The sequence below is a fragment of the Phoca vitulina genome, unplaced genomic scaffold (genome assembly GCF_004348235.1).
Source record: "Phoca vitulina isolate PV1807 unplaced genomic scaffold, GSC_HSeal_1.0 scaffold32, whole genome shotgun sequence".
Classification (NCBI taxonomy): Eukaryota; Metazoa; Chordata; class Mammalia; order Carnivora; family Phocidae; genus Phoca; species Phoca vitulina.
In genome coordinates this window covers 11043729-11067488 of record NW_022589735.1, presented here as the reverse complement: position 1 = coordinate 11067488, position 23760 = coordinate 11043729, and the positions used below count along the sequence as shown (strand labels likewise).

General features: G+C 37.1%; 1 protein-coding gene across 3 annotated transcripts in view; it reads right to left on the bottom strand.

The window, feature by feature from the left end:
- The window catches only part of FBN2 (fibrillin 2), a 247723-nt gene that overhangs the window by 82129 nt on the left and 141834 nt on the right, over window positions 1-23760 (bottom strand). For all 3 annotated transcript variants that reach the window (XM_032425314.1, XM_032425315.1, XM_032425316.1), the window contains 6 exons: window positions 22145-22267; window positions 16390-16542; window positions 12455-12508; window positions 10717-10842; window positions 7763-7888; window positions 2990-3109 (listed from right to left, as the gene is read on the bottom strand). In XM_032425314.1, the coding sequence (XP_032281205.1) occupies window positions 2990-3109; window positions 7763-7888; window positions 10717-10842; window positions 12455-12508; window positions 16390-16542; window positions 22145-22267 (702 nt within the window). The remainder of the gene's footprint in view (window positions 1-2989; window positions 3110-7762; window positions 7889-10716; window positions 10843-12454; window positions 12509-16389; window positions 16543-22144; window positions 22268-23760) is intronic.

Here is a 23760-nt window from a genome sequence, read left to right as displayed (position 1 = left end):
CTTGATTGGAAAAAGACTGTTCTTATCTAGGGTAGTCAGAGAAGTTCTCACTTACAGTGTGACCTCTGAGTGAAGGCTGTAGGGTGGCAGATATTGAGAAAACAAAGATAAGACAGAGGCTACAGTAATAATCAAGAAGAGAAATATTGGGGGCTTGGATTGGGGGGCAGTGGTGGTGAGAAGCGACTGGAATATGCATAAATGTCAAGTACAATCAACAGGAATTGCTCATGGATTCAATGTGGTGTTTGAAAGAAAGACATCAAAGATAACTCCAAGGATTTTGGGGCTGCTGACCGGAAAAACTGAATTTCCATTTGCCAAGACAGAAACAATTCTGGGAGACACAGGTTCAAGCCAAAAGATAGCAATTGTGTTTTGGCCATGCTAAATTTGAAGTATCCATTGGACATCCAAATGGAGATAGTGTGCAGACAGTTGGAAATACAAGTCTGGAATCAGTGGGGAGGTTTAGGAATGACAGATACATTTGAGGGTCAATGTAGAGGCCATCTAAGCGTGAGTGTAGACAGAGAAGCCAAGAGGTTCAGGGCTGACCAGGGAGACACCTCAAGCTGGAGGGCAGGAGGATATGGAAGACATAACAACGGAAACTGAGAAAAGGGGCCAGAAAAGTGAAAAGATAAGACCAGAAATGGAAAACTTCTTGAGAAGGGGTGAGCGAAAAGCACTGCTAACAGTGAAGGTAAGAAAGAAGGAAGGACCACTGTATTGACACCATGGAGGCTACTGTCCTTGTCATGTCCATGGAATCTGAGGACAGCATGCAGACCCAAGACAAAGATGTGGGAAATTGGTTTGGATTACAGGGAGCCATCGGATGTTGAGCAATGTTATGCAGGAAAGATTAATCAAAGGTATTGTTCTATTATATTTAATAATTTTCAACCAAGATACAATAGTCTTTGTGAGCCATTTATAGAACAGTTTAAGATTAATTTATATTTAGGGAGTTTACACAATATATTCTAAATCTCTAAACATTCTAAGTGTCTATCTAGTTCCTATATGCTCTAACTAATTTTAATCACACTGGGGAATTTTTATTCAGTTCTTAATATAGACACTTGGCTCCTAGGAAAGAGCAGTTTGCAGGCTGATCACCAATTAGAGCCACTGTCAGTCCTATTAAAAAATTTTGTAGTTTTTCCTGTGTATGTTTCACGATCTATTTCTTCTTTAAAGTTAGAATTCTGTTTCCAGTGAAAAAAAGATAAAATGATGTCTAAAATTTTTTTTTAAAGATTTTATTTATTCGACAGAGAGAGAGACAGCGAGAGAGGGAACACAAGCAGGGGGAGTGGGAGAGGGAGAAGCAGGCTTCCCGCTGAGCAGACAGCCTAATGCGGGGCTCGATCCTAGGACCCTGGGATCATGACCTGAGCTGAAGGCAGACGCTTAACGACTGAGCCACCCAGGTGCCCCAGAATGTCTAAAATTTTAAAATATTAAGTAAATTTCTTTCTGAGCAGCTCTAGGCTGGGATATTCAAATTTGATCACAACCAATAAAAACTCATAACACACTGCTGAGAAAAATACGGTGGTGTTTAGTTGCCCAACATAATGACCTGGTAGTAAAAAGTCTCTGTTCTTTTTTCATTAATAAATACAAGATAAAAGACCAAAATAATAAAAGTCTTTAGGATGAAGCAAAAACTAAGATACCTTTGATGCCCAAGTGGCATATAGGTTTAATTTTCTGAGACATTAATTAATTGACATTGACAATTAATTGACATTAATTAATGCTGAGTTCATTTCCTTTGCACAATAAAATGACTCTATCTCATTTGGCAATTGCGGCCTAGCAAAAATATTTTTGCCTCACCTGATCCAACCTCTGCCCTTCCCCCAGTGGAATTCTATAAGAAAAAAAGTAATGCCCCAGGCAGATGGCAGGCTATTTCCTAATATGGAGAGCTGAGCAAGGCTCAAATTTCACCAGCTGCACCTCACTGAGAGATGAGGAGCTGGCATTTTCAAAGGGCAGGTTTTCACTGATAAGTTTGTACCTGGTCATTTCCCTTCATGTAACAAACAGGTCCTCTACCATCCAGCTAAACACTGTTAGCATCAGATGTTATACCGAAAACACAATTGTCTTGAGCAAACATGAAACTGAAAATTCATACTGGCTGGATAACCAACAAAAACTGCCAATTTATCTGGCACTGTGTAAAACTAAAATACCTTTGTATCTGGAAATACAGATTGAGTTTACTTTCAAGGTGGATACCAGCTAACTGTATGAACTGTCCTGATCCTGGCCAATGGGGCCACAGACACGAGAGGCAGGACAAAATGAGTGGTCCAGGTCTTCTCCTTGCATGTACTGAATCGCTTCTTACAGCAATAGATCAGACCATCTTATACATGTCCTACCATTATTATCACAACCTGACCTTAAATGTTTTCAGACATATAAAGAGATGTCAGTCCGGAAGTTTTAGAATCTTTCCGAAAGCAAGAAAATAGTTCTCTTTTCTTCCTTGGGCCTATACATTTATGACTGATGGGTGAAATGAAAAAATAATAAACTCCTTCTACTTGTTTAAAGTTTAAAATCCTCAAATTCTTGGGCTGTTAACGAGTCCAAACTCTATCACATTTTTGCTTTGAAGCTTGTCATAAAAAGTATGCAGCAGGGATTTGATTGTATCGGTACCGAAGGCATTCCCAGGGTAGCAAACATAAGTATGTGTGTGGCATGCAAATCCTTATAACTTACAGCATAATCTGTCTACTCATATGAAAGGAACGCTTCTTAGAAGCTAACAACATTCAAGAGCCTGCCTGTTTATGCTATCATGTTTTACTCCTATCTCGATAATGAGAGTAAACAATTAAAGCAACTCCTAATTACTAGCTTCCTGTGATCATGTTCTGTTTTCATCCACGGTAAGGCCCGCGGTCTCCGCTTAGGTTGGCAGTGAAACTCAAACACCAGTGCCATGCATGCATCTTACCAATACAGATCAATCCTGTTGAGCTGAGTTTGCTGCCAGGAGAACATTCACAATTGAAAGATCCAAGGTTGTTCCTGCAGGCCCCATTGACACATGGGTTGCTTTCACATTCATTTATATCTACAATCCAGAAGGAAAAGATTCTGTTAGAACTGCCATGTGTTCTGGAAAATATTATTCCAACAAGCCATGCTATGCCAGAATGTCTGGTAAACTTGGCTCTTGCAATTTTAATATGGATCTATGAGGCACAAAGTGAATGGGGAATGGAGACGTTGAAGTTTACAGTGTGGATACACAGACATGGCTAGGGGCTCAGGAGGACTATAGGAATCAGCCCAATATTGCGAAAGGGGTTAGTGTGTTACTCGTCACTATTTCACTACCACTTTACAGAAATTGGATTGATTTCCCCCACAATAAGATATAATTGCCCTGTGGGAAATCTGAATTCTGAATACATGGAAAGCAACATATATATTCCCGGGTACAATATGCTGTGCACAAACAAATGTTGACTGTTTCTGTCATCTGTGGCTCTGGGAGGTTTTAGAAGAAACATAAAGCCTGTATTAGAGACAATATATCACAATGCTGGCTTTCATTCCAAACTCCTGGGTACAAGTCAGGAAATCAGGGATGAAGCTTTAATACTGAGTAGAGCATTCTCTTCCAGGCCCCTCTACCTGCCTCTCTCCTCAGCCTGTTCACATTTAGATGCATGGTGTAGAGAGTCTGTTAAAGCACAATTGATTTTGGTAAAATAGAAAAAGAGAAAAAACTTTCAAATGCTTAAAACAGACCTTTACTATCATTAATCTGCTTTGAGTCCTTAATCAAATTAGACCACATAATCTAAACAATTGCTACTGAGGGTCAGAAGTAACCAGAGCACGCCCATGTTCTCAAGCAGTAACTAAAGCAAATCTCAAGCCAACAGAATTAGTTTAACAGGAGTTAATTAAAAATAAATACAGGCTTCAGTCCAAGTAATAGAACCAGTATCCAAAACTGACTCTCAGTATAAATTCGACCACTCAATTTAAAGAAGGGACGCACAGATTTCTCTTTGTACTTGGTTAACTATGTGAAACAGGTCAGCATACCTCAAGACATTTTTTGCTGCTGCTGAACACAAGGTTTCTGAGCTCACCACAGCACTTTTTTCTAAACACCTCTTTGAATTAAATAGCAAATACTATATTGAGGAAAACATGAAAATAACTAAAAGGCTGCAATGCTTACTCCTGAACATCTCAAGTAAAATATAAACCAAACTGGTCTTGAAAAGGCAGGGCTCACTACTGATTTGCAAGTCTTTGGACTTGAAATGCAAATTTAAAAATCAATATGGAAAACAGGTATGTACTTTGCTACTTCAAAATTACTAAAGTAGTACACAGGTACTAATTTAATTCTTGAAGTAGAAATTGAGGAAACATGAATGCATCTTTTTTCTTCAGGTTTTTTGTACCAAGAAATCCTCCTAAAGGAAAAATACAAGAGCAGGTTTTATAAATACAGCACAGATTTGGAAAGAAAACATCTATTCCAGAGTACTGAAATTCTTTTAGTAAAAACACAATGTAAAAAGGGAATCAGATAGCCAAAAAAAAGGAGGAGATAACTAATCTGAGGACAAATTATATATAACTCACCTATTAATTTCATTTGTAAGAAGCTCTCCAAAAAGCAAAATGTCAGTATCATGTATTTCTAAATTCCTATTCTAAATTAAGCAGTTATGAACTCTAAAACTATAAACACATGCAATGACAGCTACAAATATCAACTGTTTAATTTTTCTTTAAATACAATGTTTTTATGTTACAAATGTCATGGAACCAGGAATTGAAACAGTTCACTGTACATTCCTGGAAATAAACTTCAAAGCACATCTGGTTTACATTTAACTAGTTATGTCACTGGAAACACAATCTAAACCACAGTGCTTGCTGTAAAAATGTTAACTTTCACAGACTCACAGAGCTTAAACAAAAAAAAGCAAAATAAATTTTTTGTAACTTCAGTCTGAAACATCAGAGGATCTTTATTATTACTGCTATTTATTATATATTTAAAATAGCCTGTTGAAAACATAAATGACAAGCAAAATTAGTGATTGTAGTAAATATATACAGAGAAAGCTAGAGTCTCCAGTGAATCTGCTAATAATTCCCTGCCTCATCTTTGGAAATTAGTTTAGAAAGAACAGAAAAAAAGAGAAGTGCTTCGGGCAGACGCATTTACTGTGTGAATGCAATGGCAGAAATAAGAAGACCCAAGGGAAAAAGAGATTCATGGCCTTCAAGTCTTGTTTTTTTTTTTTAAACCACTTAATAAAATGCAAATGACTTAGCAGTGGGAAGAAAGTGAGAAATAAGTTATTTGGTTAGGTTTCTCACAATAAATCATTTTTATTTCTACCAATGTCATAAGGCTAGAGCCAAAATAGTTCTCTGTCATTTCTCTTTTATTTACATAACATGAACTTCTTTCTTAGGAATGACAGATATATATTTCATATTAAAGAAAAGGCTTAGGTTTATCAGGAACAATTATCCACTGGACAAAAATAAAGGGCACTCATTCTAACCAACGCTGTTGCCTGATTTGGTATTAATGTCCCTCATGTGTATGTAATCATCCAACATTCTATTATAAACATCATTCGCTCCTACTCTTCAATTATTCCTATGGGCAGGCGGGTCCCTGCCTTTGATTTATGTTTTGGTATTTGGGCTCTTAGTACCCTTCGACTCCATTTTACCTGTTAAAATGGTGGGAGTATGCCATAAATATCACTGACAATTAAGCATACAAACAGAACTTGGACCAAACCAATTCAAAGACAGTTTAGTTTTCCCCATCATGTGCTTCTCTCAATAGCACCAAAGAGTATTGTGACTGTGGCAGGGAAATGAGTTCATCAGCTTCCCAGGTAAACGAAGAAGGTATCCTAAGGTGCTCTTGCTTTCAGTGCTTCTTGATATTTAACAGAAGGTTATCCTCAAAAACACAATAGATAAAACTGATAAACGGCAGTGGGAAGGAAGTGCAGAAAGTCAGGAATAAAGAAAAAAAACCACAACCCTTGAAATCCCTTCTCCCATCCTCCAGAAAAATGTATGGAGGATATATGGCTGAATATTTATTTTACCAAGTACGTGTCTCAGAGCAATTCTAAAGGATGACAGGTGTCAGAGGGGGTGGGAATGGGTGCTAGAAAACATTCTAGGTGAGTATATTGGCAAAGCCTGAGCTACTCTGAAAAGACAGCTTTTCTATCTGACAGAAAGATCTTCAAAACTGTTAAGTTTTGAAAAGAAATGCTCAATTACGGAGAGGATGAGTCTTCAAGTACTTTAACTAGGATTGGAGTGAGTACTCTTCTTGGGAGGAGCTCCTCCAAAAGGACAGTTACCAGGACTAAGTTTAGAGAATGTGCATTTTATACTGAGGTTCTCTTTTCTTATTTTTCTTTTTTCCAGGCTAATTACTGTTTTTCAATGGCCCCTCCAATTCAATCCAAACTTAGAATTGCACTTTGTAATTGCATTTCATTGACTTCAGCTGAGTCATCTGTGTTCTGGCCTCTTGTTCAAGTCCTAACTTGTCTCTGTTCACAAGAGTGCTTTGAAATGAAACAATAAGACAAAGAGAGAATGTTAACATCTTTTTGCATCATATTACTATTGCTGTTTTCTTGGCTACAGAGTCACTAAGAAATACTTTAACAGATAAGGAAAGGTCTGTTCAAAATAATTAAGGATGAAATCTTTTTTTTTTTTTTTAAGTGACTTTGGCAGCAGTTTCTGGATTCGAGAATGTCATCAGACACTTCCACAGGCCCACACAGTGAGACTTAAAAAGAACAATAATTAGTAGTCATACAACAGATTATTCTGAAATACACAGTTCTTTGATCAAGAAACAAAAACATAATTGAATGCGCTGCTTGCTCAGCTGGTATCTCAGCGGAAATGAGGCCTTTTGTCATGTAAGTCACCCACATAACGTCCCCTGTATAGAAATGTAGTTAGAAGAAAATGAGGAAGTTTTTAAACAGTGATTTATGATCTAGAAACCCAAACGATAAACTTTTAAATCATCAAATAGAAAGGACATCTTTCTTAGGCTATAAGTTTACATAAGGTGGCCATTTTTACTCAGGCCCCAAATATTTTCTGGGCCAGTCTCTGAGGTATTATCAATCATGTCGTAAATAAAACGCCTCAGGGCTGACTTTGCCATTATGATTCAGGTTCCCCAAGGCCGGCGTGAATGTGTCACCGTAGTTTTTAAAAGGGGAAAAGAAAACAAACAAAAAGCTGGTTATTTTATTTCAGCAAGTAAAACACACTGGCTCTTTTCACTTCTCCCCCCCTGCAAACTTCAAAGTGTTTGTTGAGATTTTATCTGAACGGAACAAAACTGATAGATTTGTAAACTGGGTCAGGTACAGGCTCTTTCTTTCTTTAAAAAGAATTTTTTATTTGTTTGTTTGTTTATTTCAGTAATCTGTACATGCAACACGGGGCTCAAACTCATGACCCCGAGTCAGGAGACACAAGCCCTACCTATCGAGCCAGCCAGGAGCCCCAGCACATGCTATTTCTAAAACTGGCAGATGAGCTGAAAGACATGATTACATTTAAAAAATACTCAGACAATAGTCTGTTTATCACCTTGTTTCATCCATGTACTTGGTGAACATCTGTGTCTATCTAGGTACTTCCTACACACACGTAAGGCAAGGAAGGTGGCTCTTACCTTCACACGTCTCCGTCTCAGTCCTGAACACGTACCCGGGGGGGCACGTGCAGCTGTAACTCCCAGGAGTGTTTCTGCACAGGCCATTGTCACAGAGCAGTCTGTTCACCAAGCACTCATCAATGTCTGAAAGCAACCATCGGAAGACAGGGATACGCACAGTGAAATGAACAGCCCAGTGGCCAACCAGTTTTTGTTTTTTCCCTTATCCCCTCCTTGATTTCATCTCTCCTTTAAAAAAATTAATATATTTTTAGTTCAAGTATAGCTGACGTACAATATTAGAAGGGTTTCAGGTCTACAACATAGTGATTCAATATTTATACACATTGTGCAATGCTCACCGTGGTCAGTGTAGGAATTATCTGTCCATCGCCATACAGAGTTTTTACAATATTGACCGTATTGCCTGTATTCCCTATGCTGTACTTTTCATCTCCATGACTTATTTATTTTATAACTGGAAGTTGGCACTTCTTAATCCACTTTGCCTATCTCACCCATCCCCCCACCACTCTTAGTCTTTTTATGCCCAAAGCACATTCCTTGATCTTAAGCAAAATATATTTGGTTTTACTCATATGGAACATTCCTATACTGGTAGCTTTTTTCTGATTAAAATTGTAATAAAAGGGGCGCCTGGGTGGCTCAGTCGTTAAGCATCTGCCTTCGGCTCAGGTCATGATCCCAGGGTCCTGGGATCGAGGCCCACATTGGGCTCCCAGCTCAGTGGGGAGCCTCCTTCTCCCTCTCCCTCTGCCTCTCCCCCTGCTCATGCTCTCTCTCTCTCTATCTCTGTGTCTCAAATGAATAAATAAAATCTAAAAAAAAAAAAAAAATCAAATGACACTTTAAAAAAATAAAATTGTAATACAAATGCATTAAATGGCAGTTAAACAAAAGGTGTTTACTACTCTTTTTCCATTATTTTATCTCAGAACTATTCATTATTAATGGGAAATTAATGATCTATTTTGTGGAATACTCCTTTAGCAGTCTAGAACAGCCTAGAAAATATCATCTACAGCTTAGGTTTAAGGCTCACACAGTTTTATCTTCTTATCCACACTCATTTTTGCAAATGTAGTTAATAACAGAAAGAAATAAAAACTGCAGTTTGGAGAGAATAGTTCCTTCAACTTACAATTTTAGTCTTGCAAATAACAATTGTACCTTACACCAAACAATATGCACAATGTGTGTTGTGAAAATTTGGAAAACAGAGATTAGAAAAATATTTGTCATGATTCCATCAGCTCTGATATATACTATTTTTTGTGTTTTATCTGATTTTTTACCCTTTGGGTGTTATGTTTTTCTCCAATGCTGAATCTTGATTTTTAAAAACTGACCTTATATTTTAAACATTACCATAAACTTCCCCATGATTGTCTGTTGCATTAAGTGCAGTTATTTACCCGCTAGTCCATGCTATGGGTTATTTATTTACCCACTAGAAAATATCCCACTAGTCCGTGCTATGGGTTAAAATGTGTCCATCAAAAAAAGTTATGTTGAAGTCATAATGTGACATTATTGGGAAACAGGAACATTTTAGAAGTAATTAAGTTAAAATGAGATTGTTAGGGTAAGCTGTAATCCCATATGACTGCTGTCCATAAAAAAGGGTAAATGATGTGAGACACAGCAGGAAGATGATGTGAAAATACAGAGGGAAAAGATGGTCATGTGACCAAAGTGATGCATCTACAAGCCAAGGAACATCAGCATTGCAGGCAAACACCAGAGGCTGGAAGAGGGAAGGAGGGATCCTCCCCCAGAGCCATCAGAGAGAGCACAGCCCTCGGGACACCTTGATTTTAGACTTCTGGCTTCCCAAACTGTGAGACAAGAAATTTCTGTTGCTTTAAGCAACTCAAATTTTGGTACTTTGTGACGGCAACCTTAGCAAACTAAAACTGAAATTTGGCTTCATTTTTATTTTAAAATGTAGTTTTAACTCTTATCAAAATTGTGCATATACCTACTTTAAAAAGTGAAGGAGCACCACGAACCGTGTTCAGTGTATAAATGCTCACTGAATCTCCCTGTTTTCAGTAGGGTGCCCGTGTGCTCAACTGCATTTGGGAATTATGCTGGAAGCAACTTTGCTTCTGGTAAATATAAGCTAACTGGTTTACATATTTTTATGAATTTCAATAATCTTTCCCTGTGAGTATCAAAATCTATTATAAGTACATAACATTTAATACAGCTTTATACATCTATCTGTATATATGTGTTCAACTCAAGATCATATGAATATATTCAATAATAAAAGCTAGTACCACAAGTGCAGAAAAAGGTATTTCTTTCTAATTATAATCATCAAGACTTGGATGTAAGAGTCATCAATGGTTAGATGTAACAATTATTACATATGATGGATTAAACACATTCATTTTATAAAAGTGGACTCAAGTACTCTATGAGAAAGTCTAAATTCTTCACAAATTCCTGAATATATGAACTATGTACTTGAATTTTTACAAACATTCTCTTATAAACTACAAAAAGAAAAACCAATCTCAATAATCATGTTTGGATAAGTTGTAGCAACTAGTTGTTTCCTTGTGAGTCAACGTTTTCTCAACCTGTAATACTTTATTTTCTTAACTTACTATTATCCATACTGCCCTGTTAACTCTGAAGTCCATTTCTTAGTGAATAATTACAGGATTAAGATACATGCAGAAATACAACAGGCCAATAATTGGGTATGCATCCATTCATTTGGGAAAAGAAAGATTTAAATACTAAGTTATGCCACTAAAAATTTTGTTACTGTGTAACAGAATTGGGTGGATTCCAATATTTTTATCTCTTGGTACTAAGAAGGAAACAAGAGAAACTGTAAGATCTGCAGATTTAGTCACTTATTTATATTTTGATTTCTCTTATAATCCATGAAATTAAACTATATACAAGACTCTTGCATAAATATAGCAACTTACCAATACAGTTTCTTCCAGAAGAATCTGGTTCATAGCCACTGTTGCAATTACAACGGTAACTACCACGTAAATTTTCACAAATTCCATTGGCACATATATCAGGATCCAGAGCACATTCATTGATATCTGCATTAAATGTTGAAAGCTTAATGCTCACAGACATTTTATTGTTTGTTGATACATGTAGGCCTAATAAAGACCATTCAACATATGAAGTGTTTAACTCTGCAAACCCACAATCTGCATGTATTTCAGAAAGGGAAAGGAAATGAAAATAAGGAATAAGAGGATAAAATTGAGGGATACAGGACAACTCTTGGTAAGTTAAAAGAAAAATGAAGGGAACTGGCAGAAATTCAAAAGACTAACCCATGTAATGCACCTGTATTTATGATAAAATTAATAAAGAAAATTATAGGCTGTTGGCTCAAAATCCAAAGGAAAACTTAACTGGATATGTATTATAACCATCTAATTAAAAGACAAACATTTACTAGGGTGACCTATATAATTTTATGGTCCCCAAAGGCATAGAATATTTCTATTTTATTATCATTTTTTACAGTCAGCTAAGTAATATGATATTTAATAAATGTTTCTCATTATTGATAAGTTGAAATTAATGGAGAGGATAGTTCAAATGTGGATGCTTGAGAACACAATGTTTTACAATAAGCCACGAACTGGACTACTCTGTCAGCCATGGGCAGTAAGACTTGAGGAATGACGCACTTATATGAGCAATCTAGTAGTTCCAACAAGGGGCTGGCTCTGCTGGGGAGACCATATTGAGAGGGAATGAGAAAGAGTCACAAAGTCAAATTTTGGTCACTATGCTCAAATTTTAATCCTAATAATTGTGTTCTAGAATTTGGGAGACCTTAATATACTCCAGAAATGTTGGCTTTTTCAGTTTTGGGAGAAACATCCTTGTAAAAGTTTATTTATTCTGGTTTTTGATGTTCATCGCAAAGATGCAATACTGCCATTGACTAATCTATAATGTGTCTAAAATCTTCTCAAACACAAAAGGAGAAGAAAATATATGTAAAGTGAAGACTAACAGTAACTTACAGTTTAAAAAAAAACACAAAAGAAACTATATGTATATACTATACATATAGAAAAGAACTTAGAGTAAACTTTTACATACAGTAAAAGAACTTTAAAGTTATAAACACATATTTATTTACTATTCAAGGTTTCATAGTTGAATTTTGTGAATCATATTACTAAGTTTAAAATAGGAAAATGTCAATGAATTTCACTACCTTAGTTAAATTTAGAAACATTTCAGCATTTTTAGGCATAAATAATCTTAACTTATTTTTAGGGTAGTAAATCCCAAACATAATCCATATCAAGTATCTCTTAAAGATTTTTTTTAATCATGTCAGCACCATTATTTAATATTTTTCTTTAAAATGACTCATTTTCTTTAAACCTAAATACCAACTTTAGTCTCTTCTTAAGCAATAGTACCCACAAAATTATGGGTGTAGTTTGTTAGGGACATTTTCAACAATATATATTTAACAGATAAATATTTATCTATTATGAAAAATGTGCATCTACATACCACTTAATAAACCTATCTTATAACCACTATTCTAAGAGATAATTTATCTTATTTTACACTGATATATTTTTAAAATACTAAATACATTCATATTCATGTTCTAATCATAAAGCTATCAATTACATAATTACTATAAGAGTGAGAATTGAATAGAGTTACCTCTTCCATCCACAGTGATCCCTACTCCACTACTACAAAGACCATGGAATTCAGCTAGAAGATTAAAAAAAAAAAAACACATAAATTAAAAACTTCAAATTCTACCTCTCCATACACGAATCACTTACATCACTCCAAAAAGTACCATGAAGAAAAATTACTGGCAATAATTTTTAAAATGAAAAAATAATTACTATTTTCCAGCACATAATTATTATAACAATTCCAAAATCACAGATCAGCATAAAAAAAATTAAAAAAACACTAGTGATTATCACTGAATATAGTTAATATATTGATAAATGTTACAAATATTTTCTACATTGGGGAGGGTATGTGTTATGGTGAGCACTGTGAATTGTGTAAGATTGTTGAATCACAGACCTGTACCTCTGAAACAAATAATACATTATATGTTAAAAAAAAAAAAAAGAAGAAAATAGTAGGAAGGGAAAAATGAAGGGGGGGAAATCGGTGGGGGAGACGACCCATGAGAGACTATGGACTCTGAGAAACAAACTGAGGGTTCTAGAGGGGAGGGGGGTGGGAGGATGGGTTAGCCTGGTGATGGGTACTGAGGAGGGCACGTTCTGCATGGAGCACTGGGTGTTATGCACAAACAGTGAATCATGGAACACTACATCAAAAACTAATGATGTAATGTATGGTGATTAACATAATAAAATAAAAAAAATACAAAAAAAATGTTAAAAAAATATTTTCTACATATGGAAACTTTAAAAAAATCCAAACTGTATTGTAGAGAATGTTTTTTTAATTTTTTTGTCTCAATAACAAAATTATAATAGACAATACTTCGTGTAAAAGCATTTACCATGTGTCTGGTGTTATCCTAGCATTTTACATCTAATAATTTATTTAATCCTCCCAATATTATAAACTGGATATTTTTTAAATTTTATTTTATTATGTTAATCACCATACATTACATCATTAGTTCCACGATTCATTGTTTTCGTATAACACCCAGTGTTCCATGCAGTACGTGCTCTCTTTAATACCCATCACCGGGCTAACCCATCCTCCTACCGCCTCCCCTCTAAAACCCTCAGTTTGTTTCTCAGAGTCCATAGTCTCTCATGGTTCATCTCCCCCTCCGATTTCCCTCTCCTCATTTTTCCCTTCCTAATACCTTCTTTTTTTTTTTAAACATATAATGTATTATTTGTTTCAGGGGTACAGGTCTGTGATTCATCAGTCTTACACAATTCACAGCGCTCTCCATAGCACATACCCTCCCCAACGTCCATCACCCAGCCACCCCGTCCCTCCCACCCCCCACCACTCCGGCATATTTTTTGTTGAAATGTAGGTGACACACAATGTTACATTAGTTTTAGGTGTACAACATTGTGACTGGACAATCTGATATGTTCTGTTGTGCTCACAAGTGTAGCAACAATTCCTCACCACAAAACACAGTTACAATACCACTGACTGTATTCCCAGCGCTGTACCTTCATCCTTGTGGGACTTACTGATTCCATAACTAGAAGTCTGTACCTCCTACTCTCCCTCACCCATTTGGCCTACCCTTTCAACCTCTCACAAACATTAGTTTGTTCTCTGTATTTGTGGGTCTGCTTCGACTTCTGTTTAATAGTTTGTTTTGTTTTTTAGATTCCACATGTAAGTGAAATCATACGGTAATTGTCTTTGTCTGACTTATTTCACTTAGCATCATACCCTCTAGGTCCATCCTAGCTGTTGCAAATGGCAAGATCTCATTCTTTTTCATAGCTGAGTAATATTCACAAACTAGATACCATTAGTTCACCTCTCTGACACCTAAGAAAATTGGGACAGAGATGGAAGTGACTTGCTCAGATCGTAGAGGTTTAAGCAGGAAACAGGCTTGGATCCTCTGCACTGTGTCATATACATTTCATATTAATATCCCATTTAAATATAGACTATTTAATGTTTTTTCTCAGTTATGTGGTACACCACACTCATTCAAGCAATCTCTTAATGATGAAATCAGGTTTGTCCAACTTTTAGCAATTATAATACATAATATGAAATTCAATTTTATCACTAGGTTAATCTCTTGGAAGTAAAACTGCTCAGAATTTATGCCTCTTTTTAAGGCTTCTGCTAGTTTTCCTCTTCCTCCATGTGTCAGGTTAGCCTTCTATCAGCAGTATGAGAGAGTACCCATATGGGCAAAAGCAGTCATCTACACTTTACCAACCTAATAAACAAAAATGATGTTTTATTTTAATTTTCTTTTAAGTTTAGCACATTCTTTCTTGTGGTTCTCTACCACGTGCACTTGTGCTTTGTAAAATCTTATCTGTGTACATTGCACTTTTTTCTATAGATGACTTCAACTTTCCTTACTGATTAATGCAAATTCCTTATAAATTACGGAACACACTTTTCCAATTTATATGTGTATTTTAGTGTTTCGTTTCTGCTCTGAAAGTCCTTTATTATTACAAAATAACAACAAGTTAATATATTCTACCTATAAGAGATTACTTTGTTAAGGTCTAATGCAGGGAGCTAACTTCATATTTTTTCTAATATTTATCAACAATATTCATTACTTATTTCAGTCTTTCCTCACCAACCTAAACAGCATCTTTATTGTACCCAGCATTCCCATTTAAAGTCACGTCTGTTTCTAGATTCCAAGTTTTATTAATTCATTCATCTTTTTATCTAGTCTTTGTACTTCTTTTTTAATATGCATAACTGACTTCAATATTTTTAGGGCAAGATTTCCTACACGAACTCTGCTTTCTTTTAAAAAAAATGTAGGAAGAGAGAAATGAAGGAGGGGAAATCGGTGGGAGAGACGAACCATGAGAGACTATGGACTCTGAGAAAAAAACTGAGGGTTCTAGAGGGGAGGGGGTGGGGGGATGGGTTAGCCTGGTGATGGGTATTAAAGAGGGCACGTATTCAATGGAGCACTGGGTGTTATACGCAAACAGTGAGTCATGGAACACTACATCAAAAACCAATGATGTAATGTATGGTGATTAACATAATAAAAAAAATAAATAAAATGTCATGCTCAGTTCCTTCTAGAAGAATTCTGAGATTTGAACAATCTACTTAGGATTTTCAACAGAATCACAAGCCATTTCCCTTTGCTAGAGTGCATTTCTTCCACCCTCCACCTGGAATGTTCTTACTCCTTTTTTCAAGACCAAACTGAGCAGATGCCCACCCCCATCCCCATCCCCGTGAAGTCCCTCCCAGCTTTCTGGGACCACTTACTGCTCCTTCCTCTGTGTTCTCCAGTTCTCTGTTTCTGTCCCTCTTAAGGCACTAAGCATACTAACCTGTAGTTTATACGTTTGCCTGTTTATGCTCTCAACTATTCCCAAATTTAAAGAAAAAAAGAGATTGTGTTCATTTTTGAATCCCTACTGTACTTACACAAATTCAGTACAGATTTGGAAAAATATGAATAACTAAGAGTCATAGAATAGTCAAAGACTTAGACCATGCAATATGCCTGTATTTGTGAATAAACTGGTAAAAATGTTTATGACTTGCTGGAACTACTGAAAGACTGCAGCCTAAGACCATGCTGTGGCAAGATGAAAAATGCATAAAATCAGGCTCTTGCGACTATAACCTTGAAAGTAACAAGTGGGTTTTATGCTATTCATCTTCACGATGATACAAAAGATCGAAAACAGTGAGCCTAAGGTATCCACGTAAGCAATCTGCTGTAACGATCCTAATTAGGTCAGCAAATACGTTCTTCTGTTCCCTGTGTATACTCTGCCCAGAGATCATAGGTAAATACAGGCCAGATCTCATTATATGCCTCAAATACCAACACACATGTGGAATTCTTCAACCGAAAACAGAGCCGATGCACTCCTTAGCCAAATATCTAATGTTACCTTTCCAGATTCTTGACCAGATGCAAAACTGGCAAATGGGACTACCTGAATTTTTAGCAGGGCAGGGCTGGCAGGGCTCCCCAAAACCGTAGTCTGGATTGGCACAGCAGCATTCGGACTTGGTCACCGCGCCAGGGAAAGGACGAACGCACACTCCCTTCTTGATCCCACCGTAGCACGTACTGCGCATGTGAGTATCTAAAAGGAGGTGGAAGAACAATGATTTGAGATGCTGACAGAGATAAAGAGATTTCAAAACTGAGGGCTTCTTTTAACCTAAGTGGCTAATAGATGGGAAGTTTCTGGAGGGCTTCTGCCACTTTTCTTTTTATCTTTAGCATCTAACAGTGCTCAGAAATCAACAAATGTGTATTGTAGACAATTCTTTTTTTTTTTTTTTTCCTCCACGAAGTTTTATGCACTACACAAGCATTCATTATCACACTTAACCCCCAGGCCTTTTACAGAAGCAGGTATAACGCCACTGTTACAAACATCACTTTGAGCTCTAATCACTGGCTAGCCTATACTCAAAATGACACGTTATTTCTATTTTGGAAGTTCTCAGGAACAGTGAAGTGCAGGGAAGTAAACAACCTTGAGAGGACGCTGAGTGGTTGTGAAATTTCTTACTTCAACTTTCTGAGTTAGAAGGCCTTTCTTGTCAACCCCCAGTTGACTACTGTGAACTACGTTTTAATCTCAGACTCTCAAAAAACCCAGTGATAAAAATAATAGCCACTGCTATGTGTCCTCAGCATTGTATTACAGACGATGTTTTACAGACATCATCTTTTTTTTTTTAAAGATTTTATTTATTTATTTGAGAGAGAGAGCATGAGAGGGGGGAGGGTCAGAGGGAGAAACAGACTCCCCGCCGAGCAGGAAGCCCAATGCAGGACTCGATCCTGGGACTCCAGGATCATGACCTGAGCTGAAGGCAGTCGCTTAACCAACTGAGCCACCCAGGCACCCTACAGACATCATCTTGTTGAACATTCTGATCAACAACTCCACAGGACAGTGATCATTATCCTCATTTCATAGATGAGGAAGGCAAGGTTCAGAGGTATTCCTCAAGGAGCTCCAAGTCCTAGACTACCCACTGCCCAAGCTGGAGTTCATACTCAGGCTGTGTGACTTCCAAAGCTCTTCTTACCGCTGTGTCACGCTATGTCCCAAAGAAGCATATCCTGCTTAGGCTCTCGCTCTGAATTCTCATAAAATATGCTACAACTTTATGAGACAGTTAAATGGTGAACAATAAAAAATGCAGATCACCAAAGAGGCCAGAGAAGCAGCATAGCTTTTAAACACTACACTGACATAGTTATTCACAACTTGATGGAAATAATTTTATCTACTTATTACACAGAGTAACGAACTGAGTCACCTTCTGCTTTCTTATGATCTGGTGATGTTTGTCATTAAAACAATGAGATTTATAGCTGCACTAGACGATGAGATGTGTGAACGCTCACACGGAAGCGGACATGAGATTTACCACAACAACCCTACAGAGAGGACATGTTGTCCCCTTCTGCTTCTGCGGAGACAGAGTTTAGCAAAGTCAGCTCCGGGTTACACATAAGAGTAGGACTTGACTCAAAGACAAATATGCACAAATAGAACATAGTTTGATTTACAATATGATTTTTGTGAGTTCTTAGGATAACATCTATTATCTCAGAAGGCATCACAGAACGGTCAAATTTATTTCTGTGTACATGTTGAGAAGATAATCCTTGCACAATTTTTAGAAGCAAGTCGATACAAAGCTGATGGTACTCGCTGGAAGAGTGAGACAAATTATATACTGCTCTGGGTTACGGATTATCTAAGTTGTTTAGAATACCCAATGCCAGAAAAACAAAGTAACGTAACATATGTATAGGTTTCGGGGGACATGAATTGTCCTGGGTTCTGGTCCCTGTGGGATGGACCTTACTCAAAATATTTAACACTTGCCTCATCCATTAAATAAGGATAGAGTTTACATAATAAATGAGAGTTGTTTGTTAAGCACTAAGCACAGTGTGTAAGACACACAGGAAATACTCAAAAAACATGGTGACTACCTCATTTCTCTCTTCTATTTTTAATGAGGACAGTCAACCTTTTCCTGTTAAAAGGTACCAGACTGGAACCCTAGTTCATTATAACTAAACACTGCTCACAGGTGAACAGGGTAAGAGGCATCGAAAGCACCATCACATAAGTGTTTTGGTGGGGGCCTGGACCAAAATGCTGCTGAGCTATATATTTTCCAGGTTATCAAATTCCTCCATCACTCCTCTTACTAAAAAAAAATAGAATTTTTTTAAGGATTTTCTCAGATTCTACACACCACTGGTCAAGTACGTATGGATGCCAAATGTTAATTTCATTTTATTCTTTCTTTAGTGTCAACTTTTCTTTATTGCTTAAAGCAGCAACTCTAAGACTATGCCCTAGATGTGATGTTGCTATTCTAATTTAATAAAACAGTAATAACTGTAAGAGCTAACTTATCGGGCATGTGTTAAATGCCAGACACCATTCAAAGCTTTATTACAAATAAGTCTAATATTAACTTATTTCATTGTCAAAAAACAAATGAGGCAAGGAGGTACAGAGAGGTAACGTATCTTGCCTAAGGCAACAGAGCTAGTAAGGAGCACAATTAGGCTAAAGAAAATTCACCTTTTAGCTAACAGAAATGTCACACAGTATTGATAAAGATGTCAAAATATTCCTAAGCTAATGTAAGAGGATGTTAAAAAGGAAACTTAAGCTGAAATCCCAAGGTGCTAAATATCAAATAACAAGGTGAATTTTGAGACTACATCCTGAAGGAAGTGGATATGGAAAATGACTTGCCAGGTCTTGAAAACCCTCCCAATTAAGAGAGGATTTCTTGAGGAGGAATTTTTTGGCAAGAGCTGGATTATGAGTTCGGGATGCTTCCATCCTCACCACTGGTCCAAAGAGAAGAACTTCACAGGGGGCAGGTTATGAGCTTTGTGCCCAGCAGCTCGGCCGGGGATACCTACAGGCAAAAGTGACTGGCTGCTATTCCTACTGGAGGGGCAGGGGACATCCACCTCTATTCGTAAGGTGAACAGGGCACAGGAGGGCAGGTTGTTTGGATTAGATGTGGGCCACATAAAGAGAGGGTCCTAAAACAATGGTGTGGAGGGGTGATGGGACAGCATCAGACAGAGCCTATCTGGACTGCTAAAAACCAGAGAGTGGGTGAGGCAGTGTATGCATCTCAGGAAGGGCAACTGAATGCTTCTGGAGGAACCACGAAAGGAAGGGGTGCTTTAAACACCGGGGAAGCCCAGAAACCTTGAAGCCATCCTCGGATGGTCACCAGTGCATCTGCCTTCTCACCTCTTCTCGGGCTCTTTGACCCTTGTAGAGTAAGAAGACATCCTGTTCAAGGATGTTGTATCTTCAAGTCAGGGTCAGAATATTATTATACGGTACCAGGCATTCTAGTTATTTAGATTGTTTTCATTACATGAAATTGTCACATAAATTTAAGAAAAGTAAAGTTATAGGGTTGCCTGAGTTTTCTTCCTCATTCATTGGGTAAATGGCTTCTACTGAACAAATTTAAAGATACATTTTAAAAGGATGGGAGAGACCAAAATATAGTTGCCTTTTGTTTATGCTCTGCCTATGCGTCATGCTTCTTCAGCATACTAGTTACAATAATAGTTTATTTTTCTGAAAATAAAAACCCATATCTCAGTGTCTAAGGAAAAAAAAACAATATACAGAAGGGAAATCTAAAATTGAAGTGCTAACCCTAATAATAGTTCATAGTAGTGATTCATTTCTAACTTCAACAATCAATGCATCTCAAAAGCATCACCAAAGGCAGAAGAGATGAAGAAAAAACATCTAGCATGTGATGGGAACAGCAATATATATAATCAGACATAGAACAAATGGTATTTTTATTTTAAAAAGTTTAATTGACCACAATTGTGAAAACTTGGAGGCTTTCCAACAATGTCTCATGCCTTTTCTGTATGTGGATGAGAGAATGAAGATTTGTGTTTGAAACACTGTGTTCCTCATCACTACTCATACATTGTTGCTTAAAGGAAAAATAATTTCTTCCTCCCAGACTGGTTTTGTATTCATCATAGATTTCAACAGAATCATTTAGGTAAAGGTAAGTGGCAAGTAAGTATATTAAAGCAAGTGAAAATACTTTAGCTCTGGTAAGCAGGGAGGAGCTACATTCTTCTGGCTGTTGTATTTAAAATATCCTTGAACGAAGTGCTGACAATCTTGTAAGCTGAAATAAATCCTAGATTGGAGACAGTGGATGAACTTAAGTGCACAGATTATTTCCATCTGCTGTTGTTTCTCCCCCGCACACCTTCAGGATCCAAGTGTTTTGATTCCCATAGGAAAGAGTAAAGTATTATCTCTACGTCTAAGAAAGAATTTCATTTCTCTTACCTATACTTTTTTTTTTTTTAAAGATTTTATTTATTTATTTGACAGAGAGAGACACAGCGAGAGAGGGAACACAAGCAGGGGGAGTGGGAGAGGGAGAAGCAGGCTTCCCGTGGAGCAGGGAGCCCGATGCGGGGCTCGATCCCAGGACCCTGGGATTATGACCTGAGCCGAAGGCAGACGCTTAACGACTGAGCCACCCAGGCACCCCTCTCTTACCTATACTCTTAAACCAATGAGTAGGTCTGCCTTTTACCAAGTCACCTGAGAAATAGAGGATGCATAATGGCTAACACACCCTGGGGTGTCTTATGAAAAGCCTCTGGAGAGAAAACTGCATTAAGTATATTTTTACAAGTAATTCATTCTGCTGTTATCATTAGGACATATGGTTGGGTTCTGAAACACCAAAGACACTTTTGACTTCCTGCCTCTTTAAAGCTGATGCCTGCTAACACTGATTTGCATGCAACCCATTTGGCAAAAATAACCTTTTAAAAATAGCAAATTTGGAATGGTTTAGAATAAAATATATATTCTCTCTCATACTTTTTGCTTGTTTCTATAATTAGCTGCACAGCGATGAGAAAAAACTATATGAAAACATTTCTACCTTTTGATATAAGTCCAAGTTCTACGGTAGAAATTATATACATTTTAAACTGTTTGAGTAAAAACAGGGTTTATTTAAATATAACCATAATCTCCATCTCATATCTTACTTGTTATAAATTACAAAATCTAAATCCATTGTACTTAGAGACTCAGTTGGCTAACACTGTCAAGTATCCTAATTTAAAGATGATTTTCTTTTTCTTCTCCAGCATTTTTGACTTGCATCTCATCAGAGCTTTCTGCCAGGAGCTTGCTGGGCTCCCTGTAAATTTTTTTTTAAGCCACTTTACTGAGGTATAATTCCCATACCTAAGAATTCACCCAATTAAAGAATACAATTCAATAGTTTTGTTTTGTTTTTAGTATATTCAAAGATACATATAACCATCACTACAACTGATTTTAGGACATTTCACCACCTCAAAAATGCCTTTAGCGACTATCCCCTTATCCAGCACCCCCATTCTCTCTGCTGTAAGCAACACTAACGTGCTTTGTCTCTATAGCTCTATCTGCTTCAGACATTTCATATGAATGGAATCATACACTATCTGGGTTTCTGTGAGTGGCTCCCTTCTCTCAGCATGTTTCCAAGACTCATTCATACTTGCACATTTATCAATACTTCCTTCCTTTTCATGATTGAATACTTCTCCACTGTACGGATATATCTTTGTTTTTCAAAGACCATTCGGACACTGGGGCCATTACAGAATGGTTCACTTACCAACACACACGCGTCCGTCCACACCCACAGCCAGGCCTGGGGGACAGTCACAGCGGAAGGAGCCTTCGTTGTTGATGCAGTGTCCATTCATGCAGATTCCTGGGGTCTGGCATTCATCAACATCTGCCCAGAGGGAAGCACAACCCAGGTCATTATTGAGTAAATTTAACCTTATTACAGAGTTTACCTGTTTTCACCGCTCTAGACTGTCAACCTTTTGTTTTCCACTTTATAATTTGTGGAAGGACACATAGATATGATAACAAATCTTATAGCTAAATGTAACTCTTTTTTTTCAAGATTTTTATTTATTTGAGATAGAAGGAGAGCGAGAGAGAGAAAGCACGAGCAGGGGGAGAGGGAGAATGAGAAGCAGACTCCTCGCCAAGCAGGGAACCTGACACAGGGCTCAATCCCAGGACCCTGGAATCATGACCTGAGCCAAAGGCAGACTCTTCACCAACTGAGCCACCCAGGTGTCCAGTGCAACCCTTTCAAACACATTTTCAGAAAGACTGACTGAAAGTTGCCTCACTTTACCTATTAGAGGAAAAAAGAGCCTCACACACTCATTTTTCATTATTTATCTGCCAATTCTGTTTAATATTAAATGATATTTAATTCAAGTTAATTAAATGAAACATATTCTTAAAACCAAGGTAAATGTTTGTAATTTGCTTTTATTTACACACACATAAAATTCAAACTAAAGAGAGATGTTGTTTTAATATTAAGTTGATCAATTCATAATAACAAAATATGGGACCATCTCTCTTTTTTTTTAAAGACTTACTCATTTATTTTAGAGAGAGAGTGAGCATGTGGCTGGCGGGGAGAGGGAGAGAGAGAATCTCAAGCAGACTCCCTGCTGAGCGTGGGGCCCGACGTGGGGCTCAATCCTATGACCCTGAGACTGAGCCACCCAGGCGCCCCATGGGGCATCTCTCCTAATTTTCAATCTGCTCGAGTTTATCAAATGTAACCCAACAATGAATGGCTTCCCTGAAAGATGAAACAGCCTTCAAAACACAGGGCCACCAAATCATGAACATTTTAAGATTTGCAGATTACAATATCAGTAGTAAGGAAGTAAATAAAAAAATTTCAAGACAGCAGAAACTGTTGAGGTCATATTTATATGTGTGTGGAAGTTTCTTAGGAAATGCTAAAATAAAGTTACATGCTGTAATGTAACTGTTACACCCTGGAACATAACACTAAACTCAAATCCTGTGTTAAATCCAAGTCAGCTAACCTTGAGATGACATCTCAGTCATGAGTTAAAATAGCAGAGCTACAACATTTCTATTGAATACTATACACCCCTTTCTTGAATAGTCAAGAAGCATTTTTAAATTCAGAAATAAAAGAATCAGTCTTGATCTTTCTTTCTCAACTCTCTCTCGAATTTTGTTGAAATTACAGGAACTGGCTATAAGTACTAATGGTATTCAGATAATTTTGTGCAGTGGAAGGTAGAAAGGATTCAAAGAGTTCATTTCATATAAAAGGAGAGAAGTGAAAAAAAAACCTGCAAAACTTGTTCCAACTTACTAAATTAAAATTGTGAGTATAAACTGATATAATCTTATTTCCAAGAGGCACTTCTTTTGCTT